Here is a 26031-nt window from a genome sequence, read left to right as displayed (position 1 = left end):
TATACACTTACTGTGATAATGATGTATAGACGTTGTATGACTTTTCCACAATAATATCTCATTACTTGGGAGGAAATATCACATTTATGTCATCAATCTCCAAATACCAGAACATTTGCTATTTTTTCTGGCTGCTATGGTAACAATCGACGCCCTGCGATCACATAGCGAGATGCTGATGTAACATGTAACCACCTGGATGAGACGCTCGCTATTGACCACAGCATCCGAGGGGTTAAACAACCCGTGCAATTGTAATCATGTAACAGTATGTGACAGTGAGAAAACGGCCTCCGCATCGTGCTGTACAGTAACGGCAAAGATCAGGAGGAGAAGAAAGGGATCTTCCAACAATCGAGAAATATTCAATACAAAATTTAGATAAACGTTTTTTACCCAGTTTGACCGTTGGATACAGCACATAGAATCCAAAGTTTGTCTGCAGTTTACTGATTTTCTGTTTCTCTAGCATTTTCTCATTGAGGGCGCTAGCGATTTTTTGTATTATCTTTTCTAAATACAAAATCTACACACAAAATCTCCTGATCTGTTTCCACTTATTATCCCCAGTATCTATATTATTACACAGGATTCTTCATAACGTAACATCATCATCTTCTCCCCATTCAGGTCCCTAAAATATCGGATCATCTCATTGGAGATCTTCTATATAACAGAATTTTCCTTATTGATCTGTCGAGGATGGATATGGACAGGGACAAGATGGCGGAGAGGATATTACACCTTACCCTAGAGATCCTCTTCCGGCTTACTGGAGAGGTGAGAGATTCTGATGACGTCACATTACATCATTCTTATCTATGGGAATAACAGATGGACAGAACTGGAGAGGTGAGGACTCTGGAAATGTCTGTAGTGAGATTTATTAATGTGTCTCTCCATAACCAGGATTACACAGTAGTGAAGAAGACCTCTAGTGAGCGCTGTCAGGACCCTGTGTCTGAGGGATTGAGAAGACCCCTGAGCCCAATCTCGAGACCTTCACGTCACTCCCTGATACATGAGGACATCAATGACCAGAAGATCCTAGAACTCACCTACAAGATGATTGAGCTGCTGACTGGAGAGGTGACACTGCTGGGAATGCTGGGAAATTATACAGTAATGGTATGAAGGTATCTGGGGGATGACGGTATCATTGTATGTGTCAGGTTCCTATAAGGTGTCAGGATGTCACCGTCTATTTCTCCATGGAGGAGTGGGAGTATTTAGAAGGACACAAAGATCTGTACAAGGACGTCATGATGGAGGTTCCCCAGCCCCTCACATCACCAGGTAATAGACAGGACTAAATACACACGGCCTATAATTATCTGTATGTAAAGAATGAATTCAGTCCCTGTATGTGTTTCCTCCAGTTCTATCCAGTAAGAGGACAACACCAGAGAGATGTCCCCGTCCTCTTCTTCCACAGGACTGTAAACAAGAAAATCCCAATGTTCCCCAGGATCATCAGGTAGATGGAGAGAAGGTGTCATGAGATAATAAATAATAACAATAAATTTTATTTATATAGCGCCGACATATTCCGCAGCACTTTACATTTCAGAGGGGACTTGTACAGACGATAGACATTACAGCATAACAATAATCACATAGATCATAACAGATACCAAGAGGAATGAGGGTCCTGCTCGCAAGCTTACAATCTGTGAGGAAAGAGGTAGACACGAAAGATGGGTGGTAACAATTGCCCTGATTGTATGGACCAGCCATAATGTTAAGTGTGTAACAGTACAGACACAGAGGGCTAATGGATGCATAAAGCATGTGGGAACATGATGCGGGGAACCTGGTTATGGTAAAACTTTTGGCTGTGCCACCCAGGGATAGATTAGGTTAATGTGTTGAGGCGATAGGCCAGTCTGAATAAATGCATTTTCAGGGCACTCTTAAAATTGTGGGGATTGGGGACTAATCGTATTGACCTGGGAAGTGCATTTCAAAGAATTGGCGCAGCACGTGTATAGTGTTGGAGTGGGAGGTTCTGATTATTGAGGATGCTAACCTCAGGTCATCAGAACGGAGGGAGTGGGTAGGGTGGTATACTGAAACAAGGGAGGAGATGTAGAGTGGTGCTGAGCCATGAAGAGCTTTGTGGGTGAGGGTAATAAGTTTGCACTGGATTCTGGAGTGGATGGGTAGCCATTGTAATGACTGGCACAAGGTAGAGGCATCGGTGTAACGATTGGTGAGGAATATGATCCTGGCTGCAGCATTCAAGACAGATTGGAGAGGGGAGAGTTTGGTAAGAGGGAAACCGATTAGAAGAGAGCTACAATAGTCGAGACGAGAATGAATAAGAGAAACAGTAAGAGTTTTTGCGGAGTCAAAAGTAAGAAAAGGTCGAATTCTAGAAATGTTTTTGAGGTGCAGATAACAAGAGCGAGCCAGTGATCGTATGTGGGGGACAAAGGAAAGCTCGGAATCAAGTATGACCCCAAGACAGCGGGCATGTTGCTGGGGAGTAATAGTGGAACCACACACGGAAATGGCAGTGTCGGGTATAGGTACATTAGTAGCGGGAGGAAACACAAGGAGTTCAGTCTTTGACAGGGTCAGTTTCAGATATAGTGAGGACATGATGAGATCTCCCCTATGATGTGTAGACGGCTGTGAAGGTCTTGGTTTATTCCCCAGAATTATGCACTGAAGGGCCATTTTATTAGAAACATTTTTGATCATTTTGTTAATAATTTATCTTTTCTGCTTATCTGAATCAACTTTTCCAATATTTTCCAATATTTATTTCAGGGTAACGGTATGAGCATAATTACTATAGAGCCATGTGTGATGGATGATGTGCGATGTAAAGAGGAAACCTATAACTGTAAAGAGGAGATTCCTACATATGACTATCCAGGTGAGTAATAACCAGAAAATGCAGAGAAGTCACATCAGGGTAAATTACTATACAAAAAGGGTTCAACTACATACAAACTCCAGGGTTTTGGGACTTTTTTGAAAGCAATAGCTTTATAGCAGATTCTATTAGAAAAAAAAAACGGATTAACTTCAAATTACTTCTCAATAACAGAACAAAAACAGTACACCTGTGCCATGACATGTCTCTGCATGTGGTTTATGGCACGACTCCATATCATGAATTTCATGATTTTTTTTGTGATCCACAGCAATGACAATTACTGCACAGTCTCTCCTGAAACAAGGAGCACCAATACTATCTCCACCTTTCTAGTCAGGACTTGTAGTAGCTCCAGTGCTCTAAAGTTGAAAAGTTCTCTCTAAATGTCTAATATTTCTTAAAGAAACTCATCCGCCACAGAATGTTGGCCTCTACGATAGTTTAGATTTTCAAGTGCACACATGTCACACACTATAATTACTCCAGAGATGTCACAGTTTTTGACTACAGTAGTTACCGCACAAGATCCTTTGATTTAGTTACTTTCCATTGCAGACAGTTTTGTGTTCCTAATCAGGCCCCATTTTTCAAATCGGACATGTCACGTTACTTGACTTGGTAATAATCTTAAGAATGCATAACCTGATCCCAGTAATTTTGAGGTTGTTTTTATTTTTTTTGAGACACATTGTACTTTTCATATATAGATTAGATCCACTATGCTACAAAATTGGATATTCTACCCCTTGACTGCTCAAATAGAAACTAATAACGAGCAAGCAATTTAAAAAATATATAAATACATGTGATATACGGTATGTTTATAATATGCTGCTATCGATTTAAAGCCGTTTCGGACTGTTGTCCTTCAAATGCTGATACATTTAATCCATGGTATAAGCCTGCAGTCATTGGTGAATTTAACCCCTTAACAACCGCCGATACGCCTTTTAACGAAGGCAGCTAAGGGTACTTAAACCACAGCGCCGAGGAAAAGTGGTATCGCGCCCCCACAGAGTCGGAATTTCTCCGGGTTCTCGGCTGCCAGGGGTTGACGAGACCCCAGAGAACATGATTTGGGTCAGTTTTTACCGACCCTGTTGTTGCTATCGCCGTTATTAACGGTATAACGGCGACTGCAAAAAAAAAATGTCAGATTTTCCATTTAATTTCTGAGAGAGAATTAGTGTCCCCGATATCCCCCCCCCCTAGTATCTCCTTTGTCTCTTCATGCCCCCCAGAATTCCCCCGGGTCGCCGGCTTCTTCTTCCGGGAGAAAATGACAGGCACAAGCTCAGTACGCCTGCCGAGATCTGCCAGCCGGCATCCGGCAACAATAGGAAATTTTTCCTATTGGTTCATTTTAGTCACTGCCATAGACCCTATCACAGTGATCAAAATAAAAAAAATAGTAAATCAAACCCCCTTTTTCACCCCCTTAGTTAGTGACCCATACATATGGGTATCTGGACAAATTGCACAACTTTGGGGGTCTAATTTCTCCTGTTTCCCTTAGGAAAATAAAAATTTGGGGGAGAAAAGATCATGTTTGTGTAAAAAATATGATTTTTTATTTTCACGGCTCTACGTTATAAACTTTTGTGAAGAACTTGGGGATACCAAGTGCCCACCACACATCTAGATCCTTGGGGGTGTCTAGTTTCCAAAATGGTGTTACTTGTAGGGGGTTTCCATTGCTTAGGCACATCAGGGGCTCTCCAAACGCGACATGGCGTCCAGCCAGTTCTGCATTGAAAAAGTCAAACAGCGCTCCTTTCCTTCCGAGCTCTGCCGTGCGCCCAAACAGTGGTTTACCCCCACATATGGGGTATCTGTGTATTCAGGATCAATTGCAAATTTTATGGTTCGTTTTCTCTTTTTACACTCGTGAAAATAAAAAAAATTGGTTCTGAAGTAAAATGTTTGTGAAGTAAAGTTAAATGTTAAATGCATGTAAAGAGTTACTAAACTTCTTGAATATGATTTTGATCACCTTGAGGGGTGCAGTTTTTAGAATGGTGTTACTTTTGGGTATTTTCTTCCATATAGACCCCTCAAAAAGGCTTCAAATGTGGTCCCTTAAAAAATGGTTTTGTAAATTTTGTTGTAAAAATGAGAAATCGCTGGTCTAATTTTAACCCTTATAGCGTCCTAGCAAAATATATATATACTATTTTGGGTGACATATCTGTCATTTAAGGGCATACAAATTTAAAAAAAGTTTGAAAATTAATACATTTTCAAAATTCTCTCCATATTTCCATTTTTTCATAAATAAATGCAAGTCATATCGAATAAATTTTACCACTATCATGAAGTACAATATGTTACGAAAAAACAGTCTAGTGATCCGTTAAACCGTTCCATAGTTATAACCACATAAAGTGACAGTGGTCATAATTGTAAAATTTGGCTTGGTCATTAGGGTCAAAGCCTTTTTTTTTTTTTTTTTTTTTTTTTTTTACTGTTTATTTTTGAAAGATTTTCCTTTTTCTTGTGCAAATAACATTATAAACACAAGTATAGTTGTAGCAAAATTATGCAAAGAGTGCAAAACATTTTAGATGTTTCTTCCAGTGGCACAGTGCGCAACACTGCTGCTCCTACTAACATTAGGTCAAACATCTAATGCATCATCTAAGGCTACTTTCACACATCAGGTTTTCGGCGTCAGGCGCGATCCGGCGTCGTGCCGGAACGCCGGATCCGGCAAATGTTTCGTAAAACCGGATGTGACGGATCCGGTTTTCTGGCGGATCCGTCTTTTTCTGGACAGACAAAACCGGATCCGTCTCATCCGGTTCATCCGTTTTTCTATCCGTTTTTCGACGGATTACGCCGGATCCGGTTTTTAAAATTGACCCTTGTGGCCTTCCGAACGGGATTGGCTGCTGGAAAACTATATATAGCATGTTCCTACAGCCCTTCTTTGACAGGTTGTAGAGGAGAAAGTGCAGGTTGGAGAGAAGAGCAAGTTACTGGCGAAGATGGATGTTGTCATTGGAAATATTTTGAAGAATTTGGCGGATTTTACAGCGGAGGCAAATCGTTTGAGGTTGATTGTTCTGGAGAAGGAGAGAGCGAGACAGCAGCGCATCAGGCATCGTAGACGACGTTTGTGGATCCACCCCATCACAGCCAAGAGAATGACGCGTGGGGTCTATTCTACACTATGCATGGACCTTCGACGAAACCCGGATAAATTTTTTGGATATGTTAGGATGAAAATGGAGAATTTTGATTACTTGGTGGAGCGCATTGCACACCTCATAAGAAAAGCGGACACCTATTGCCGCTTCTCTGTTTCACCCGCAGAGCGTCTGATGGTGGCTTTAAGGTAAGCCACATTTATTGGATATGATCGCATCAGAGCACACTTTCACTGCAATCTTGTTGGTGGTAATTTGTATCTCCAAGTGTTATAGGTCAGTTTTGGTATGTAATGCTGTGATTTAAAACTAATTTATTGTTTTTTAATTCCCCACAGATTTCTTGCAACTGGAGAATCCCTTTCCAGTACAGACTCGGGATTTCCACCATATCTGGAATTGTGAAGTACACATGCCGTGCACTGTGGGACTCCTTAGCTGAAGAGTTTTTACCAGAGCCCACAACAGAGAGGTGGATTGAAATTGCTGACAAGTTTCAACAGATATGTCAGTTTCCAAACTGCTTGGGCGCTGTGGACGGGAAACATATCCGCATTGTAAAGCCAGCTGGATCGGGATCGGAATATTTCAATTACAAGAAATATTTTTCAATTGTCCTCATGGCCATCGCTGACGCGGAATACAAATTTATTGCGGTTGATATTGGGGCCTATGGCCGCTCCAATGACTCTCAAGTTTTCAAACTGTCTGCCATGGGGCGTAAACTGTATGGAAACACCTTCCAGTTCCCACCACCTAGACCGCTGCCGCAAACATCTGGTCCATCTATGCCATTTGTCTGTGTTGGGGATGAAGCCTTCCAGCTGTCAGAACACCTTTTGAAACCGTACTCTAGCAGAGGATTGACAAGACCAAAACGCATTTTTAATTTCCGCCTCACAAGAGCAAGAAGAATGGTTGAATGTACCTTTGGTATTCTGACAGCCAAATGGCGGGTCCTATTGACTGCGATCAACCTCAAGACAGAAACTGTGGACGAGGTGATCAAAGCGTGCGTGGTACTCCACAATTTTGTTATCTGCAAGGAACCCATTTCCATTGAGGACACCTCTGAAGAAACCACCTTGCAAGATTACCATGACATTACCACTAGAAGTTCTGTGACGGTTTCAGTAATGAGGGACAATTTTGCACTATACTTTGTCACCTCAAGGCAGAGTACACTGGCAGGATGACAGAGTGTGAAAGATTTGTGCCCTAACCAAACTTGTGTACCTTCTGTACCAACAGTATATACCTTTGCCAACCAAAGTTGGCTATCTTGTCATGGTCTCTATTTTTAGCTTTAGGCCACAGGTGTGTACCTGGTTGTGTTTTATGCAAAGTATTTCACCTTTTAACAAAAGTTGTGTACATTGTTAGGAAATCACCAACAATAAACACAACTTTTTAGCAGGGCTGTGGAGTCGGAGTCAGAGTCGTGGAGTCGGAGTCGGTGCTCATTTTGGTGGAGTCGGAGTTGGAGTCGGTATAAAATGGACCGACTCCGACTCCTAAAATATATAATAAATTGGGTACAGTAATTCAATGCAGGATGTGCTGAATATTTTTTCATAGGAGTTTGGGAAAGTTATGAAATGTCCTATAAATGGCTGTTCTATTCCTGATCTAAGGCTACATTCACACACAGCGTTTTTCCTGTGTTTTTTGAGGATACGTTTTTCAGCTGCAAAAGCTGATCATCTTTTTAAAAAACTGCATCACCTGAAAGGTTTTTGAGCTCATAGATAATGTTTTCAATAGCAAAAGCAGATTAGAAATCTGCTCTATATATCCATTTATCCATATCTGTCTATCCATATCGTATCTGTACCAAAAAGAATGAAAACCGGGTAGTACACCAATATATATTCTGTTCTATCTAAACATCTTGATTATTGGATCATAAAAATGATTAAATGTCTAAGGTTCACATTGTACTACAAAAATTTTTTCACTTAAATATAAGCAATATGTGTGGGAGTCGGAGTCGGAGTTGGAGTCGGAGTCGGTGTAAGGGAAATTGAGGAGTCGGAGTCGGAGTTGCAGGTTTGGCTTACCGACTCCACAGCCCTGCTTTTTAGGTGAAATACTTTGCTTCAAACACAACCAGGAACACAACTGTGGCAAAAAGCTAAAATTTACCCACAGTTATATACCTAGTTTTGAATACCATTTCACCTTTTAAATACCCTGTATTTAACCTTTTTCGCCGCAGAAAGAAATGACAGACAACCAGTGTAAAATAATTTAACTTTTATTGAAAAATGTTTTTTTTAGTAAACTTTTTAAAAATTTTAATAAACTTGTTTAATAAAACTTTGAAACTATAAAACTGAAACCATAAAACTGGTCATTTTTATTTAAATACACACATTATAAGTCTGTGTAGTGTGTGGTGGAAATACTGCTGTAGGGGCTGCGGGACACTTCGACACTGGGAGTGTGGAGAGAGGACTGGGATCGTGGTGGGGAAGGAACAGTTAGAGGTGAAGGTGTGGAAAAAACTACAGAATGGGTGGACATGTGGGAAGCAGAAGAGGTGGTGGGTGGTGGAGTGGAGGGTTGGGCAGGGACTGTAGGAGCAGATGATGTTGATGGCAAGTTGTATGGGGAAGGAGTTTGGTACGGGGCAGGTTGCTGGAAGTGGGGAGATGTCTGGTACGGGGCAGGTTGCTGGAAGTGGGGAGATGTCTGGTACGGGGCAGGTTGCTGGAAGTGGGGAGATGTCTGGTACGGGGCAGGTTGCTGGAAGTGGGGAGATGTCTGGTACGGGGCAGGTTGCTGGAAGTGGGGAGATGTCTGGTACTGGGGAGGTTGCTGGTACTGGGGAGGTTGCTGGTACTGGGGAGGTTGCAGGTAATGTGGAGGTTGCAGGTAATGTGGAGGTTGCTGGTACTGGGGAGGTTGCTGGTGCTGGGGAGGTTGCTGGTGCTGGGGAGGTGGATGGTGCTGGGGAGGTGGATGGTATGTAATAGGAGGGGGAGGATGGAAAGTGGCTGGAGGTGGATGGTATGTAATAGGAGGGGGAGGATGGAAAGTGGCTGGAGGGGGTGTAGATGTAATAGGAGGGGGAGGATGGAAAGTGGCTGGAGGGGGTGTAGATGTAATAGGAGGGGGAGGATGGAAAGTGGCTGGAGGGGGTGCAGGTGGAGGAACTATTGTGGTGGGAGGAGGAGGAGGTTGGGAGGTAACTTGCTGGAGAGCAGCGTGGCATGAATGCATTACATGCATCTGCTGGGCAGGAGAGAGCGTTTCCATGCGCTCCACAACAGACCTGAAAAAGGTGTGGTTTGGCGAAGATCTTGCTTCTGAATGCATGGTTTGCAGAAGTGTCTTCACCTCCAGAATGCTGGAGTTGATCTGCTGATAGCCTGCGGAGATTTGCTCTGACAAGACTTTTAGACAGTTCTGGAAAGATGCATTCAGATGCAAGAACTCTGGCGCATAAGTCTTTTCCTGACCCCTCTGCCGCTGCCGCCCAGTACCCGCAGGTGTACTAGAGGTGGCAGGGGCAGAAGGGTGGGGTAAAGGGAAAGCGATCTCCTCACCAGCAGCTTCATGTAATGTAGGCGGCCACGATGCTCCTGTGCTGGTGGATGGGACAGATGGGTCGAATGTGTGGGAAGGCTGGGAAGGTGCAGATGTACCGGGGCGGTCGAAGTGTCCCTCGGTGCCGGTCTCCTCAGGGATCGCCTCAGAAGGGTCCAATCGTGCCGGCTCCCGAGTGCTGCTCACCGTGCTGTGGAATAAAGAGAAAAAAAAACAATTAAAATACTGACATGGTATGGCCCTGGCTGAAAAAAAAATGTACATATAACATTTTTTTTCACATGTGGTGTGTAATATTTACCTTCTGGTGACCATTGTTTCCCGGAGGAACGACAGGGCTTCTGCGTACTTGTACTTGCTCCTGCGTCCTCCAGATCCACTCGGGGCCCGCATCTCTTTATTGAACTCCTTCTTGAAACGATCTCTCACAGACCGCCACCGATTCACAATTCTGTTCCCTGAAACGAGAAAGGAGTGGTTAGTATACAACATCAGTGTTTCCCAAACTCCAGTCCTCATGGTCCCCAGGGGTCATGTTTTCAGGATTTCCATAGTAAATAGAAATCCTGAACACATGATCCGTGGGGACCACGAGGACTGGAGTTCGGGAAACACTGGTTTAAATCAAGCAACCGTTACTGTATATACTTACGCTCTTTAATCTGGGCCCGAGCTTCGAGGTCCTCCCAGCGGCCCACAAGGAGCGAACAGATTTCCTCCCAGAGTCGTCGGGTAACGATCAGGTCAGCGTGGCGGCGGTCAGCCATATTCCAGAGCGGCTCCCTTTCTCTGACGAGATCGATGAGGCGGTCCACATCAATCCCTCCATCCTCACCGTCAGAGTCGGGAGCACGCTGTGAAGGCTGTTAAAGAAAAAGACAAAAATAACATAATTAGTCTCCACAAAAGAAATGAAATAAAAAGTGCAAAAAAACAAAGCAAAAATATTTATACTTACACGCTGGTGACCGTCGCGTTGCTGTCGCCGACGACCCTGGGAGGCACTGCGAGGACCTCTTGGCCAAGCACCAGATTGGGAAGACTAGAGAAGAAAACAAAAAATGTTATGTCTTTGGATGTAGGCATTTGTTTGCTGTGTGTGGTCTGCAGAACATTGTTTTCTATGTGTTGTGTGTAGTGTGATGTTGTGTTTCTGCGTTTGATGCAAAAAACTTACCAATTGTGAGCCCACTCCAGGTGTCTGTCCACCCCTTCCTTCTTCTTCTGGGAGCTCCTCTTCATCTTGTGATTCCTGTTTTGAAATAAAAGGCAATGAATAGACATATATTACAGAGAAGATGGATTTTGGAAATAAAAACTTACCGTCAAACGCTGACGATGCGAGGGAGGGCTCCCAGAAGATGATGTGCTGTCTTCCTGGTGGCCACACTCCATGCCTGTGGGTGGTGTTCCAGCTGCTGCCATTGCTGCTGCTGCTGCTGCATCTATTGGGCGGCTGTTGAATAAAGAGAAACAAAGGGCCAATGAATATCTTGATATTCAATAGCCCTAGTTTGGAGGAATGGGTTATTTGATAATTACCGTCTCTCATCTGCTGCTGGCTTCCCCTCCTCAGCATGTTCTATTTGCTGCTCCATTTGGGGTGGTGGTGGTGCGGATGGTGCTGCAGTGGTCTCCTGCGTTCTCCTGCGCCTGGTTGCTGTCTTGGGTGGCATGTTGGGTGTGGCTGTGGGTCCCACTGTCTTGCTTTTATATATGTCTTGTGGGCAGAGCTACTGAGCATGCTCAGACCAAAAAACCGGATCCGGCGCATTGCGGCGCTCATAGGCTTTCATTGTGTGAAAAAGCCGGACGCGCCGGATCCGGCGTGTCCGGCTTTTTCGCCGGAGACAAAAAACATTACAGTCACCGTTTTTTCCAGACGCCGGATCGCGACACATTGCCGGATCCGGCGAAAACCGGATGAAACGCATGGCCATCCGGCGCGATCCGGCGCAAATGCAAGTCAATGGGGGGGAAACCGGATCCGGCATTGCATTTCGCCGGATCCGGTTTCTGTCAAAAGCGCCGGATCGCGCCTGACGGCGAAAACCTGATGTGTGAAAGAGGCCTAAGAGTAGATGGCGTACAGGAAAGAGATAGGGGAAAAAGTCAGGGAGGGAGAAAAGGCATGAAAGAAAGAAGGCACGTAACATCAATTGGTTAGCTTAGTTACATAGTCATCCCATGGAGCCCAGATGCAATTAAACAAATATAGGTGATTATTAATACTGGCCGTAAGATTCTCCATGTGACTCATTTCTTTAATCCTCATCCTGAGTTTTATCATGGAGGGAGCTGACCTTTTCTTCCAGTGCGAGGCTATTAGACACTTTGCCGATGTTAGGATATGGAGGAGCAGCCTGGCAGGGCCCATAGGCACAGGGGGAACATTTCGCAAATAAGTCACAGGATCCAGAGGAATCTCTACATCCAACACCTGAGAAATCAACCCCTGTACCCTCTTCCAGAACGGGGATATAGCCTGGGAATCTGAGAATATATGTGGCAATGAGCCCATAGCCCCGGGCATCTCCAGCATCTATCTGCTGTGGCAGGGTAAATATTATGTCAAACCTCCGGCGTATGATACCAATGCATCAGTATCTTGTACTGATTTTCCTTCTGTATTATGCATGGTGACGATTTAGCTGCCTAAAGCCCCCGTTACACACTGCGATATCGCTAGCAATATCGCTGTAAAGTCACCGATTTTGTGACGTTGCAGCGATATTGCTAGCGATATCGCTGCATGTGATACTTACCTCCGACCGGCTCCCCCGCTGGTAATCGCTGATCGCGCGAGAAGCTGCTGGATCATTCCTCGTCGGTTACTTCCTGCGGCGCTTCATGCTGTGACGACGAGCGACGTGTGGAGCCGGGCGGGAGGACGCAGGATTGCCGCGTCTGACAGGTAAGTAGCGATCCCCGTCCCCTGCGATGTCGCTGCTGAGATCTGCCTGAGTGGCAGCTCACTAGCGACCACCCAGCGATTCACCAGCGATCCTGACCGCGTCATATCGCTGGTCGGGATCGCTGGTGAGTCGCTAGGTGTAACGGTACCCTTAGACCATATGACCTGTCAGACAGGAAGCGGAAGTTCCCTCCCCAGGTATCTCTCCTACTTAATCATGTAGGCATGTTTAGGAGGGGGGGTCTGATGGCAGAGTGAACAGTGTATTATAAATGTCTGTGATCGAACCCTTTGTAGAGGGATTCCCTTTACAGAGTCGTTCAAAGGAAGTGGGGCAGAGAACGTTGTGTTTTTATATAAAGTTAAGGCCAGGTGGCGGATCTGTAAGTATGACAAGTAGGTCCTAAGTGGGAGTTTAAACCACTCTCTAAGAGTCTGGAAAGTAAGAATATTTCTGTTAAAGGGGTCTACAATATCCACGTAATAAAATAATTGTGCTTGAAGCCATGGTTCCATCATAGCTGCAGTAAGACTATCAGGTATGGAGGGTGTAAAAAGGAAGGAGATCATAGGGGATCTAGGGGAGATCAATGGAAAGGCCCTGCTGCTTATCCTCTAAATTTTCATTGTAAATGCCATAGACCCAGCAGAGGCACTGAGGGGCAGGTACTCCCATCTCCCCATAGCAATGAACTGGGATGCGCTGGAGCCATCCAAAGTTTGGATTTCTACCCATTTGCTATAAGCCCGCAAGGAGGCCCAAGCTGGTATCCTTCTAAGATGCATGGCCAAGTAGTATCTCCAGATGTCTGGAAAAGCAATACCCCCCTGCATTTTTGGAGATGTGAGGACTGATTTGGCTATTCAATGTCATCTCTGACCCCCCAAAAAAAATTTAGCAGCACGGTCTGAACCCTCCTCAACACCGCTCGTGTGATCGGAACCGGTAAAACCTGCACCATGTATAAGAACTTAGGTATTATAGACATCTTTATCGAATTTGCTCTACCAAAAAGTGAGAGTGGAAACTTAGACCATCTAGAAAGTAACCCATTAATCACTTGAAAGAAGGCCGGGAAATTATATCTATAAAGGGAATAAAGCCTAATTTAAAAATCAGTACTTAATACATGCATTTTAAATCAACTGGTGTGTATTATGCAATATCAATACCATGTTCACCAAACACGTTGTCCTTTTTTTTTAGTATTTTCTACTTAGGATTTTTTAAAATACTGAACCAGAGCAGTATATATACATCAAACTAATTTTTGTATGAACAGTTCAATTGTAAATAGTGACATATACAGTATGTGCACATAGAGGAATGACAGACCATTCGGAGTAAGTAGTAAACCCAATAGGGGAAAAAAAACGATTATAGGTCAGGGAGATACTAAAAATAAAGGATGAGTGAAACGAATAGACATTAAAACACCTTTATTTGAGACACATGGTGAAGTGGTGACACAGCTAACAGGGGTGCCTACATGTACAAACAGGAAAAGAGCGTAAGTCATGTATAATTTACATTATTTAAAAGGGGAGTATACAGTAAGGTAAAAATGCCAGGTAATATATATGCAAGTGAACAAGTCAAGGGCATACAGTGGGTATGGAAAGTATTCAGACCCCTTTAAATTTTTCACTTTTTGTTTCATTGCAGCCATTTGGTAAATTCAAAAAAGTTCATTTTTTCTTCTCGCCACAACAGCACCCACATGAGAGAGTACCTATAGTACCAGGAAACCTTCAGAATAAAAGGGTCGGTCCCCCTCGCCTCCTCAGTTGGTTTCCTGTTCTTATGGGAACCTGCAGGATAAAGGCGTACCTGCGCGAAATTGCAGCCGCCTGTGCGGTCTCTGTGGGAATGGCAGTGTCTGCAGCTCCAGAAGCAGCATCGGGAGAGCCTTGCCTATCAGACTCTCCCCACGTCTGGAGGTGGATGGCGTGAGGCCAGGTTCCTGGAGAGGCCATCCTGGCTCACGTGGATCGCGGTGCAGCAGGAACAGGCAGGCATTCATCTAGGGGAGCAGGGTGCGAGCATCGGCCGCCCTGCTCCTCAATCGGACAGTAGTTTCGGGTTTCAGCCCGCGCATGCGCACTGGCCATTCGGAGTTCCTGAACCGGAAGTGCTTGGAATTCACTTCTGGGGGTCCGGGGAGGGGTATTCCGGCATGTAGAGGGATGGACGGGATGTAAGTATTAGATCTGGCGGCCTCCTGCTGCCGGCGTACCCGCAACGTGTCCTTTCCAGGAGAATCTGAGGTGCACCCACAGGTGGTGAAAGTGCAGATACACAGCAATCCGAAGAGCAGCAGTGGGCGTTCCTGAGAGGGCAACTCCACTGACAATAGTGTACAGAGTAAGAGCTGAACCGTCTAGAACTCGTTCAGTGCCTCCGCCTTCAGAACCAGTACCACATTGACAAGCTTCACTGCGTGAGTGTTACATGACTCTGTCTACTAAGCTGATTCCTCTTCTTTCTGTGTACCTTGCTTTCAGGCTAAGAAAACTAAAAAATCCAAACACAAAGAATGTGCCTTGTGTTCGTAGTCTCTTCCTGACACCTATCTTAATAGACTGTCAGAATTGTATCAGCCAGACTTTAGAGGAGAAGTCATTGGTTAGGTCTGCTGATATACGGACAATGATAAGAGAAGAGCTCCAGTCCCTAGAACTTTCAAACAGACCTAAGAAGCATAGGTCCAAACCAAGGAGTGTTACCCCTGTCTCCAGTTCCCTGTCGTCATCATCTGGTGAGGAGGGGTGATCTTGTTTCCCCATAAAGAGCATTGATAACCTGGTGAAATCAGATAGAAACACCATGGGGCTTTCAGAGGCAAAAGAAGCCAGGTCTACCCAGGAGATCATGTTTTGTTTAGGTTATCGGAGCCGTGAAAGATTTGTCAAGGAGTGTGACAAGCAGGGGCAGCGAGGGTTCCTCCCTTCATCATCCAAGAAGAGGTATCCCTTTCTTGATGATGACTTGATAATTTGGTCCAAGGTGAACGCTGCAGTGGCTTCGACTTCTGGACATTCTGTCCTGCCTGTAGAGGACTCTGGGGTTCTGTCTGACCCTCTAGACAGCAAAGCAGAGACATTACTCAAAAGATCATGGGAATCCTGTACCGGAGCCTTTCGACCAGCTATATCCAGCATGTGTACAGCAAGGTCCTTGCTGGTTTGGGTTGACCAGCTGGAAGAACAGATCAAGAAGGGAGTGTCTAGAGAGAAGCTGTTGTCCTCTATTCCATTGATCAGGGGATCCACAGCATATCTAGCTGATGCTTCTGTGGACTCCCTACGCATGGCGGCTAGGTCAGCTAGTCTCGTTAATTTTGCTCATCGTGCCTTATGGCTGAAAGGCTGGAGGGGTGATGCGTAATCGAAGTCTAAGTTGTGCAATTCCATGTCAAGGTGAGTTCCTTTTTGGCAAGGTTCTCAATGTGATCCTCACCAAGGCGGGAGAGAGAAAGAAGTGGCTCCCTAACCAGTGTGTTCCGTCCTACAGGAGGGCCTTAGTAGAATCTGGTTTGAAGCTGGGGTTTCGTCGAGTTCCTCCAGATTCCTTTATCATGACCTCTCTTAAATCCCCTTCACAACAAGAGGCTCTTGAGTTGGAGGTTTTGAGTCTGTTGTCTAAGCATGTCCTGATGGATGTCCCAAGAGACTAGGAGGGAAGGGGATTTTATTCCCCTTTGTTCCTGGTCTCCAAGCCAGATGGTTCTTATAGAACCATCATTAATTTGAAGAGATTGAATACTTTCCTTCGATTTCACACCTTCAAAATGTCTATAAGATCGGTTATTAAACGTTTATTTCCGAGATGCTTCATGACTGTCCTCGACCTGAAAAATGTTATGTCCCTCCTGGGGTCCCCCACGTCCTGCATTCCAGCAGTCCAAAGGGACAAATTTCTATAGCAAGCGATCCTCTATGCAGAAGAACGACTGCATGGTCACCTCGGCGGTAGAATGACTCTGTCGTTAGAAGGAATAAGCTACCTGTCCTGGTGGTTAGATCAGGATCATCTTTCTAGGGGGGTTTCATGGGTAGTAAAACCTTCTAGGATAGTTACTACTGATGCTAGTCCCGATGGATGGGGAGCTCATATGGGTGATGATCTGACCCAGCGTCAGTGGTCCATAGAGGAAGCTGATGACTCCTCAAATTTAAAGGAATTAAAGGCAGTCTGTCATGCATTGCATCACTTTCTGAAAGGTTAACTCACCAAAACCCTGACTAATGCACTAGCAGGATGCAGCAGACCTCCATTGATAAAGGCTGGGGCAGCACAGGTGCAAACCACTGATGAAAACAGCCAGTAACCCAAGATGGTCTGGCTGCCTAGTGGAAAAAATGCACACAAATAGGGCTTGCATAGGACATCAGTCACACAGATAAGTGTGGCGCAAAGTGTCTGAACAGTCTATTAATGACGCCCATAGTATTAGCAGGCGGGCTGCTCAGCACTATATATATGCGTCACACAGAAAAAAACAAGCCAACATGAAGAGGTCTAGCTGCATCCTGCAAAAATGATAAAAAGTGCAAAAAGATAAAAAGATATGGGGTATTAGTTACTATTTTGGCCAAAGTAGATTAGCTCACAACCCAACGTCAAGGGTCCCCAAATTTTGTGAGTCCCTAACATTAAATCTGAACAGCGCACATAAGGAAAAAATTCCCAAAAATTAAAAACACATTTGAAAGGTTAACTCACCAAAACCCTGACTAATGCACTAGCAGGATGCCTCGCCTCGCTTTAACACATCACCAGGACAGGATCTGAGGAGGGGAATGGGGTCTTTGCATGCAAAGTCTGTATCAGAACAGGCCATCAATCAGCAGAAATGTTTCCTGGATTTCTGTGGAGAAGACAAGCAGACGGTCCATCCATGTGTATGAAAGACAGCGCTCTAAGTACAATCCCTGGCTGCTCCGTGCACCGAACAGAGTGCCCCCCCATAGACCAGCACACTGCTTCTGAAATACTCTGTGCTCTTGTCACTCTGCTCCCTCCACCATATATCTCCCTCTATGACCTCCCATAGAGCAGCTCACTGCTCTCCTGAAATACTCTGTGCTGCTGTCACCCTGCTCCCAGAATCGTTGCTGCCTGCCATCCTCGGTGACTGTCTACTTGTCAGTATAACTTTGCGGTCACCAACAAAATGGCTCCGCACTGTGTTGCTAAATGTCATCCTCTCTTATCCCTTAGCAAACACTCAGAAGGGGAGGAGAGGAGTGACATCACACCCATGTCAGCAGACTCAGACCATATTTACTGCAGTGCAGTAATGTGAGCTAGTTGTACACTAGGTTTTTGTCAAATTTCAGTAGCTGCTCCCCCTAGTGTTTAACCCCTTCACGACCAATGACGCCACATAGGCGTCATGAAACCTGGTTCAAATCTGACAAGTGACGCCTATGTGGCGTCATGACTTCAAAGCCCCCCTGCGGGTCGGGTGACCGAGGTCACTGAAAGGTCACCCGACCCGCAGATACAGGGGGCTTTGTAATTCACCACAGGGGGCGTGGCTTCGCCCCCACGTGGCTACGATCGCTCTGATTGGCTGTTAAAAGTGAAACAGCCAATCAGAGCGATAGTAATATTTCATCAATGAAAATTGATGAAATATTACAATCCAGCCATGTCCGACGCTGCTATAGCATCGGACATGGCTGGAGACACCGATTCCCCCCCCCCCACCGGCGATCGCCCCCCCCGCAACTGAATGACAGCGGCGATCTGCCGCCGCTGTCATCATCTGCCCCCCTCCCATTCCCTCTGCTCCCCGCCAGCCTCCGATCCCCCCTCACCCCCCCGGTACCTCCTGAGTCCCCCCGTCCCTCCCGGTGTGTCTCGGGTCCGGATGATGGGCGCCGCCATCTTTGAAAATGGCGGGCGCATGCGCAGTGCGCCCGCCCGAATCTGCCGGCTGCAGATTCCATTCTTTCATTTTGATCACTCTCACAGTGATCAAAATGAAAGAAAAAGTAAATAAACCCCCCGATTATCACCCCCATAGGTAGGCAGAACTAATAAAATAAAGAAAATATTTTTATTTTTATTTTTCCATTAGGGTTAGGGTTGAAAAGAGGGTTAGGGTTAAAAAGAGGGTTAGGGTTAGGGTTAAAAAGAGGGTTAGGGTTGAAAAGAGGGTTAGGGTTAAAAAGAGGGTTAGGGTTGAAAAGAGGGTTAGGGTTGAAAAGAGGGTTAGGGTTAGGGTTGAAAAGAGGGTTAGGGTTGAAAAGAGGGTTAGGGTTGGAAAGAGGGTTAGGGTTAGGGTTGGAAAGAGGGTTAGGGTTGGAAAGAGGGTTAGGGTTGGAAAGGGTTAGGGTTGGAAAGGGTTAGGGTTGGAATTAGGGTTAGGGTTGGAATTAGGGTTAGGCTTGTGGTTAGGGTTATGGTTAGGGTTGGAATTAGGGTTAGGGATGTGTTGGGGGTAGGGCTGTGGTTAGGGGTGTGTTGGGGTTAGGGCTGGAGTTAGAATTGAGGGGTTTCCACTGTTTAGGCACATCAGGGGGTCACCAAACGCGACATGGTGCAACCATTGATTCCAGCCAATTTTGCGTTCAAAAAGTTAAACGGTGCTTCCTCCCTTCCAAGCCCCGACGTGTGCCCAAACAGTGGTTTACCCCAACATATGGGGTATCAGCGTATTCAGGAAAAATTGCACAACAACTTTGGGGGTCTAATTTCTCCTGGTACCCTTGGGAAAATAAAAAATTGGGGGCTAAAAAAATATTTTTGTGGAAAAAAATTTTTTTTTAATTTTCACATCTCTGCGTTATAAACTTCTGTGAAGCACTTGGGGGTCCAAAGTGCTCACCAGGCATCTAGATAAGTTACTTGGGAGGTCTAGTTTCCAAAATGGGGTCACTTGTGGGGGGTTTCTATTGTTTAGGCACATCAGGGGCTCTGCAAACGTAATGACGACCGCAGACCATTCCATCAAAGTCTGCATTTCAAAACGCCACTACTTCCATTCCGAGCCCTTACGTGTGCCCAAACAATAGTTCCTCCCCATATATGGGGCACCAGCGTACTCAGGACAAACTGTACAACAACTTTTGGGGTCCAATTTATCCTGCTACCCTTGTGAAAAAAAAAATTGCTGGCTAAAAACCTTTTTTTTTTTTTTTTTTGTGGAAAAAAAAATATTTTTTATTTTCACGGCTCTGCGTTATAAACTTCTGTGAAGCGCTTGGGGGTTCAAGGTGCTCACCACACATCTAGATAAGTTCCTTGGGGGGTCTAGTTTCCAAAATAGGGTTACTTGTGGGGGGGTTCCACAGTTTAGGTACATCAGGGGCTCTGCAAATGTAACATGACACCCGCAGACCATTCCATCAAAGTCAGCATTTCAAAATGTCACTACTTCCCTTCCGAGCCCCGACGTGTGCCCAAACAGTGGTTCCCCCCCACATGTGGGGTACCAGCGTACTCAGGACAAACTGGACAATAAATTTTGGGGTCTAATTTATCCTGGTACCCTTGTGAAAATAAAAAATTGCGCACTAAAAAATAATTTTTTGAGGGAAAATTTTTTTTTTTTATTTTCACGGCTCTGCGTCATAAACTTTTGTGAAGCACTTGAGGGTTCAAGGTGCTCACTACACATCTAGATAAGTTCCTTAGGGGGTCTAGTTTCCAAAATGGGGTCATTTGTGGGGGAGCTCCAATGTTTAGGCACACAGGGGCTCTCCAAACACAACATGGTGTCCGCTAACGATTGGAAGTAATTTGCATTTCAAAAAGTCAAATGGCGCTCCTTCCCTTCTGAGCCCTGCCGTGTGCCCAAACAGTGGTTCCCCCCACATATGGGGTACCAGCGTACTCAGGACAAACTGGACAACAAGATTTGTGGTCCAATTTCTCCTGTTAGCCTTGTGAAAATTAAAAATAGTGTGCTAAAAATCATTTTTGAGGAAAAAAAAATATTTTTTATTTTCACTGCTCTGTGTTATAAACTTTTGTGAAGCACTTGGGGGTTCAAAGTGCTCCCTACATGTCTAGATAAGTTCCTTAGGGGGTCTAGTTTCCAAAATGGGGTCACTTGTGGGGGAGCTCCAATGTTTAGGTGCACAGGGGCTCTCCAAATGCGACATGGTGTCCGATAACGATTGGAGCTAATTTTCCATTCAAAAAGTCAAATGGTGCTCCTTGCCTTCCGGGCCATGCCGTGCACCCAAACAGTGGTTTATGACCACATATGAGGTATCTGTGCACTCAGGAGAAATTGCTCAACAAATTTTAGGATCCATTTTATCCTGTTGCCCATGTGAAACTGAAAAAACTGAGGCTAAAAGAAAATTTTTGTGAAAAAAAAGTATTTTTTTTTTTTTACAGATCAATTTGTGAAGTACCTGGGGGTTCAAAGTGATCACTATGCATCTAGATAAGTTCCTTGGGGGGTCTAGTTTCCAAAATGGGGTCACTTGTGGAGGAGCTCTAATGTTTATGCACACAGGGGCTCTCCAAACACGACATGGCAACCGCTAAATATTCCAGCATATTTTCCATTCAAAAAGTCAAATGGCGCTCCTTCCCTTCTGAGCCGTGCCGTGCGCCCAAACAGTGGTTTATGACCACATATGAGGTATCGTTGTACTCAGGAGAAATTGCCCAACAAATTTTAGGATCCATTTTATCCTGTTTCCCATGTGAAAATGAAAAAATTGATGCTAAAAGAAAATTTTTGTTGGAAAAATTAAAATGTCCATTTTTTCTTTCCACATTGCTTTAGTTCCTGTGAAACACCTGAAGGGTTAATAATCTTCTTGAATGTAGTTTTGAGTTGCTTGAGGGGTGCAGTTTTTAGAATGGTGTAACTTTTGGGTATTTTCTGCCATATAGACCCCTCAAAGTGACTTCAAATGTGAGGTGGTCCCTAAAAAAAATGGTTTTGTAAATTTTATTGTAAAAATGAGAAATCGCTGGTCAACTTTTAACCCTTATAACTTCCTAACAAAAAAATATTTTGTTTCCAAAATTGTGCTGATGTAAAGTAGACATATGGGAAATGTTATTTATTAACTATTTTGTGTCACATAACTCTCTGGTTTAACAGAATAAAAATTCAAAATTTGAAAATTGCAAAATTTTCTAAATTTTCACCAAATTTCTGATTTTTTGACAAATAAACGCAAAAATTATCAACCTAAATTTACCACTAACATGAAGCCCAATATGTCACGAAAAAACAATCTCAGAATCGCTAGGATCCGTTGAAGCGTTCCTGAGTTATTCCCTCATAAAGGGACACTGGTCAGAATTGCAAAAAATGGCCTGGTCATTAAGGTCAAAATAGGCTTGGTCATGAAGGGGTTAAAAGTGGAAATACTAAACCTTTTAAAATTATTTTTCATATTTTACTAAATTATAAACAAATAATATTTTTTTAAGAAAATTTAAATATTCTTTACATTTTTTCAATTACTGGGAAAAAATTTTTTTTTATGGCACCTTCCTTTTAAATATGAGTGTCTGAGCAAAGGGTCTGAATACTTAAGACCATGTGATATTTCAGTTTTTCCTTTTTTAATACATTTGCAAAAATTTCTATATTTCTATTTTTTTCTGTCAAGATGGGGTGCAGAGTGTACATTAATGAGAACAAAAAATGAACTTTTTTGAATTTACCAAATGGCTGCAATGAAACAGAGTGAAAAATGTAAAGGGGTCTGAATATTTTCCGTACCCACTGTATATTGGGGTATCCAAGAGAAAGTGCTAAAGTATACAGGAGGTAATAATGGCAGTATGTGTGAAAAGCCAAATATGAAAAAAATGGCATTCAGGAAGTTTAACCCTTTATGTGTATCACAATAATTGACAAAACGTTCAATGCAAAAATAAAAAATAAGTAACTAAATTGTTGCTGTACCTAAATTATTTACAGTTTCACAAGGGGTAGTAGAAAAATTTTACCCCACAATTTATTTTACAACTTATTTTTAATTGAACAAAATTTTACTGTTTCAGCACATGTCATGGCTCAGATGGGAAGGAGCGCCATTTGGCTATTGGAATGCAGATTTTGCTAGAATAGTCTGTTGGCACCATTTGCAGATCACCTAAGGTGTGAGAATGGCAGAAAACCGGAACAGTGAAAAAGCTAATAAAGTTGACTCAATTTTTCTCAGTCAACTATAGGAGTAGTGACTTTATTAACCATGCAAGTATTCTCTGGAAACTAACATGTAGTGGATATTGAAAAGGGAAAATTGTCAATATACCATTTGCATGTCATATTAATGATGCCCAGCTTGTGCTTCTGGAGACACGCACACTGTAAATGTTTAAGTGGGTTCTTCCCTTTAATACAGCACTGAACATGTGGATGCTAACAGGGTTAGGGCAAGCTGCAGAACTCAGAAGCGAGTGGGATGTTTGGCTTTGAAATCACAGATTTTGCTAGATTGGTTACTGGAAACCATGTTGCTGTTCAAGAGTTCTCCAACTATTAATAATGTGGAAACCCTCTATTTTGCTCTTGACAGAGGATGGATGTAGGTGGAGTCTTGTTTTCTTTGGGGTGGCTGGGGGGGATTAGAAGCTTCTGTTAGTATTTTGTGCTATATACAGTAATACTTTTTGGAGTCTTATTATTGCAATATTTGAGAAGCAGAATGGAAAGAGGGTAGAACTTATTATTCTAGTGGTTCCTGCTCTGAGGTCTATTCTTGCCTTGTAAAAAGTTTGTCTTAATAAATAATAGAATTTTGCTATATAACTTCAACACGAGTTTCAATGGATTTTTAAAAAATTTAATTCAGGATATTTAATTTAAAAATAATTTTTAATCTTGACAGATGACTGCACCAGGAGATCAGAGGGACAGCTGACATCTTCACAAGATAGAACTAATGTTTATGCCATTCCAGAAATACCATCATCCTTTTACAGAAAAGATCTATCAAATGATCATTTTAAACAAGGCCTATCTTCTGATTCATTTAACCAAAGTGTAAAGCTTCTTACAGAAAAAAGAGTTCACACAGGGGAGGAGCCATATTCATGTTCACAATGTGGTAAACATTTTGTAAGTAAGTCAAAACTTGTTACACATCAAAGGACTCACACAGGTGAGAAGCCTTTTTCATGTTCAGAATGTGAGAAATCTTTTGCAGATAAATCAAATCTTGTTACACATCAGAGAAAGCACACAGGGGAGAAGCCATATGCATGTTCAGAATGTGGGAAATGTTTTGTAAATAAATCAAAACTTGATAAACACTATAGAATTCACACAGGAGAAAAGTCATATTCATGTTCAGAATGTCAGAAATGTTTTGGCAATAAATCACTTCTTTATACACATCAGAGAACACACACAGGGGAGAAATCATATTCATGTTCTGCATGTTGGAAATGCTTTACACATAAATCACATCTTTTAATACATCAGAGAAGTCACACAGGTAACAAGCCATTTTCATGTTCAGATTGTGGAAAATTTTTTGCATATAGATCAAGTCTTGTTACACATCAGAGAAGTCACACCGGGGAGAAGCCATTTTCATGTTCAGAATGTGAGAAATGTTTTGCCAAGAAATCGCATCTTTTTACACATCAAAGAACTCACACAGGGGAGAAGCCATTTTCGTGTTCAGAATGTGATAAATCTTTTGCAGATAAATCAAATCTTGTTACACATCAGAGAAGTCACACAGGGAAGAAGCCATTTTCATGTTCAGAATGTGGGAAATTTTTTGCATATAGATCAAGTCTTGTTACACATCAGAGAATTCACACAGGGGAGAAGCCATTTGTATGTACAGAATGTGATAAATGTTTTGCTAAGAAATCACATCTTTTTACACATCAGAGAATTCACACAGGGGAGAAGCCATATTCATGTTCAGAATGTGGGAAATGTTTTCTACATAAATCACATCTTTTTACACATCGTAGAACTCATACAGGGGAGAAACCATTTTCATGTTCAGAATGTGGGAAACCTTTTAAGCAGATATCACATCTTATTAGTCACCAGAGAAATCACACAGGGGAGAAGCCATTTTCCTGTTCAGAATGTGAAAGATATTTTACCAACAAAAGGAGTCTTATTAAACATGAAATATCTCACAAAGGGAGAAGTCATTCTCATACCTAGAAACTGGGAAATATTTTACTCAAAAATCATTTTGACCACAAAGGAAAACTCACACAGGGTAAGCATGTATTCTTGACAAACTGTACAATAAAACACATATCAGAGAGTCAAAGTAATGATAAGTAAATGAATGTAAAGGGAAAGTGTTGGAGATGTATATGTGTATATCAGAAGCCCCCTTCCCCATCAAAAGACGCGATCACAGTGTGTTTGTCTTAGGACAAAGGTATGCCCAGTCCAGGTACAACAAAAGCAGATGGATAATAGTTTTATTAAGATAGTGTTATTAGGAAGGGGACAACCAAAAATTGTTCCATTCTGTCCTATTAGCTGAGGTTGCAAAGGTACATCATACAGTGGCATGTAAAAGTTTGGGCACCCCTGGTCAAAATTGTTATTGTGAACAGTTAAGCAAGTTGAAGATGAAATGATGTCTGAAAGGGCTAAAGTTAAAGATGGCACATTTACTTCATATTTTAGGCAAAAAAATATATTGTCTTCCTTTACATTTTAAATAATTGCAAAAAGGAAAATGGGACAATGCAAAAGGTTGGACACTCTTGGAGATTTGTGTGAAACTAAGGTTTTAGACCTTAATTAGCCTGTTAGGGCTATGCCTTGTTCACTATCATCGTTAGGAAACACCAGGTGATGCAAATTTCCAAGCTTTATACGACCCCAGCCTCCTCTAACCTTGTGCCAAAAACCAGCAGCTATGGGTTCTTCTAAGCAGTTGATTTCCACTCTGAAAATAAAAATGGCGGAGGCCCATAAAGCAGGAGTAGGCTATAAAAGGATAGCAAAAAGTTTTCTAGTTGCCCTTTCCTCAGTTTGAAATGTAATTAAGAAATGGCAGTTAACTGGCACGGTAGAGGTGAAGATAAGGTCTGGAAGACCAAACAAAATTTCAGTGTGAGCTGCTCCTATGATTGTTAGAGAGGCAAATTGGAACCCCTGCTTGACTGCAAAAGACCTTCATAAAGATTTAGCAGGCTGGAGTTGTGAACATTATTCTACTGTTCAGAGACACAGAGGCACAAATGGCCTTAATGGAAGAGTCATCAGAAGAAAACGTAATAGAAAGTATTTTGGGGCACAGCCATGTTGGTGCTCAAATAGGTTCCCAAACCAACAGACAGTATAAATAAATTTGGCACTCAACTCATAGGAATCCGTTGAAAGGAAATACTTTTTTTATTGCAGCCCAAAATAAAGGTATAAACGTTTCGGTCATAGATCGACCTTCCTCAGCATGCTGCAGCATATAAATAAGTAGAATAAAAATAATACAATAAATCAAAAATTCAGAACACAGAGACAATTTATACAAAACACTTCATTGTTTCCTCTAAGGAGAATTGTTTCATAATCGAATATCGCGAACATGGGGATGGTAGGAAA

General features: G+C 43.1%; 1 protein-coding gene across 1 annotated transcript in view; it reads left to right on the top strand.

The window, feature by feature from the left end:
* Positions 1 to 25452, top strand: part of LOC141052992 (uncharacterized) — a 94481-nt gene extending 69029 nt beyond the window's left edge. Inside the window, exons 9-15 of the mRNA XM_073550315.1 lie at positions 42 to 139; positions 631 to 780; positions 910 to 1089; positions 1173 to 1296; positions 1380 to 1477; positions 2776 to 2884; positions 23327 to 25452. Of these exons, the coding sequence (XP_073406416.1) occupies positions 42 to 139; positions 631 to 780; positions 910 to 1089; positions 1173 to 1296; positions 1380 to 1477; positions 2776 to 2884; positions 23327 to 24630 (2063 nt within the window). The 3' untranslated portion in view covers positions 24631 to 25452. The remainder of the gene's footprint in view (positions 1 to 41; positions 140 to 630; positions 781 to 909; positions 1090 to 1172; positions 1297 to 1379; positions 1478 to 2775; positions 2885 to 23326) is intronic.
* Positions 25453 to 26031: the final 579 nt, after the last annotated feature.

Source organism: Dendrobates tinctorius, unplaced genomic scaffold (genome assembly GCF_039654945.1).
Source record: "Dendrobates tinctorius isolate UK_male_01 unplaced genomic scaffold, ASM3965494v1 ptg000164l, whole genome shotgun sequence".
NCBI classification, from domain to species: Eukaryota; Metazoa; Chordata; class Amphibia; order Anura; family Dendrobatidae; genus Dendrobates; species Dendrobates tinctorius.
Note: the sequence above shows the minus strand (reverse complement) of the source record. Positions and strands in the feature narration are given on the sequence as shown.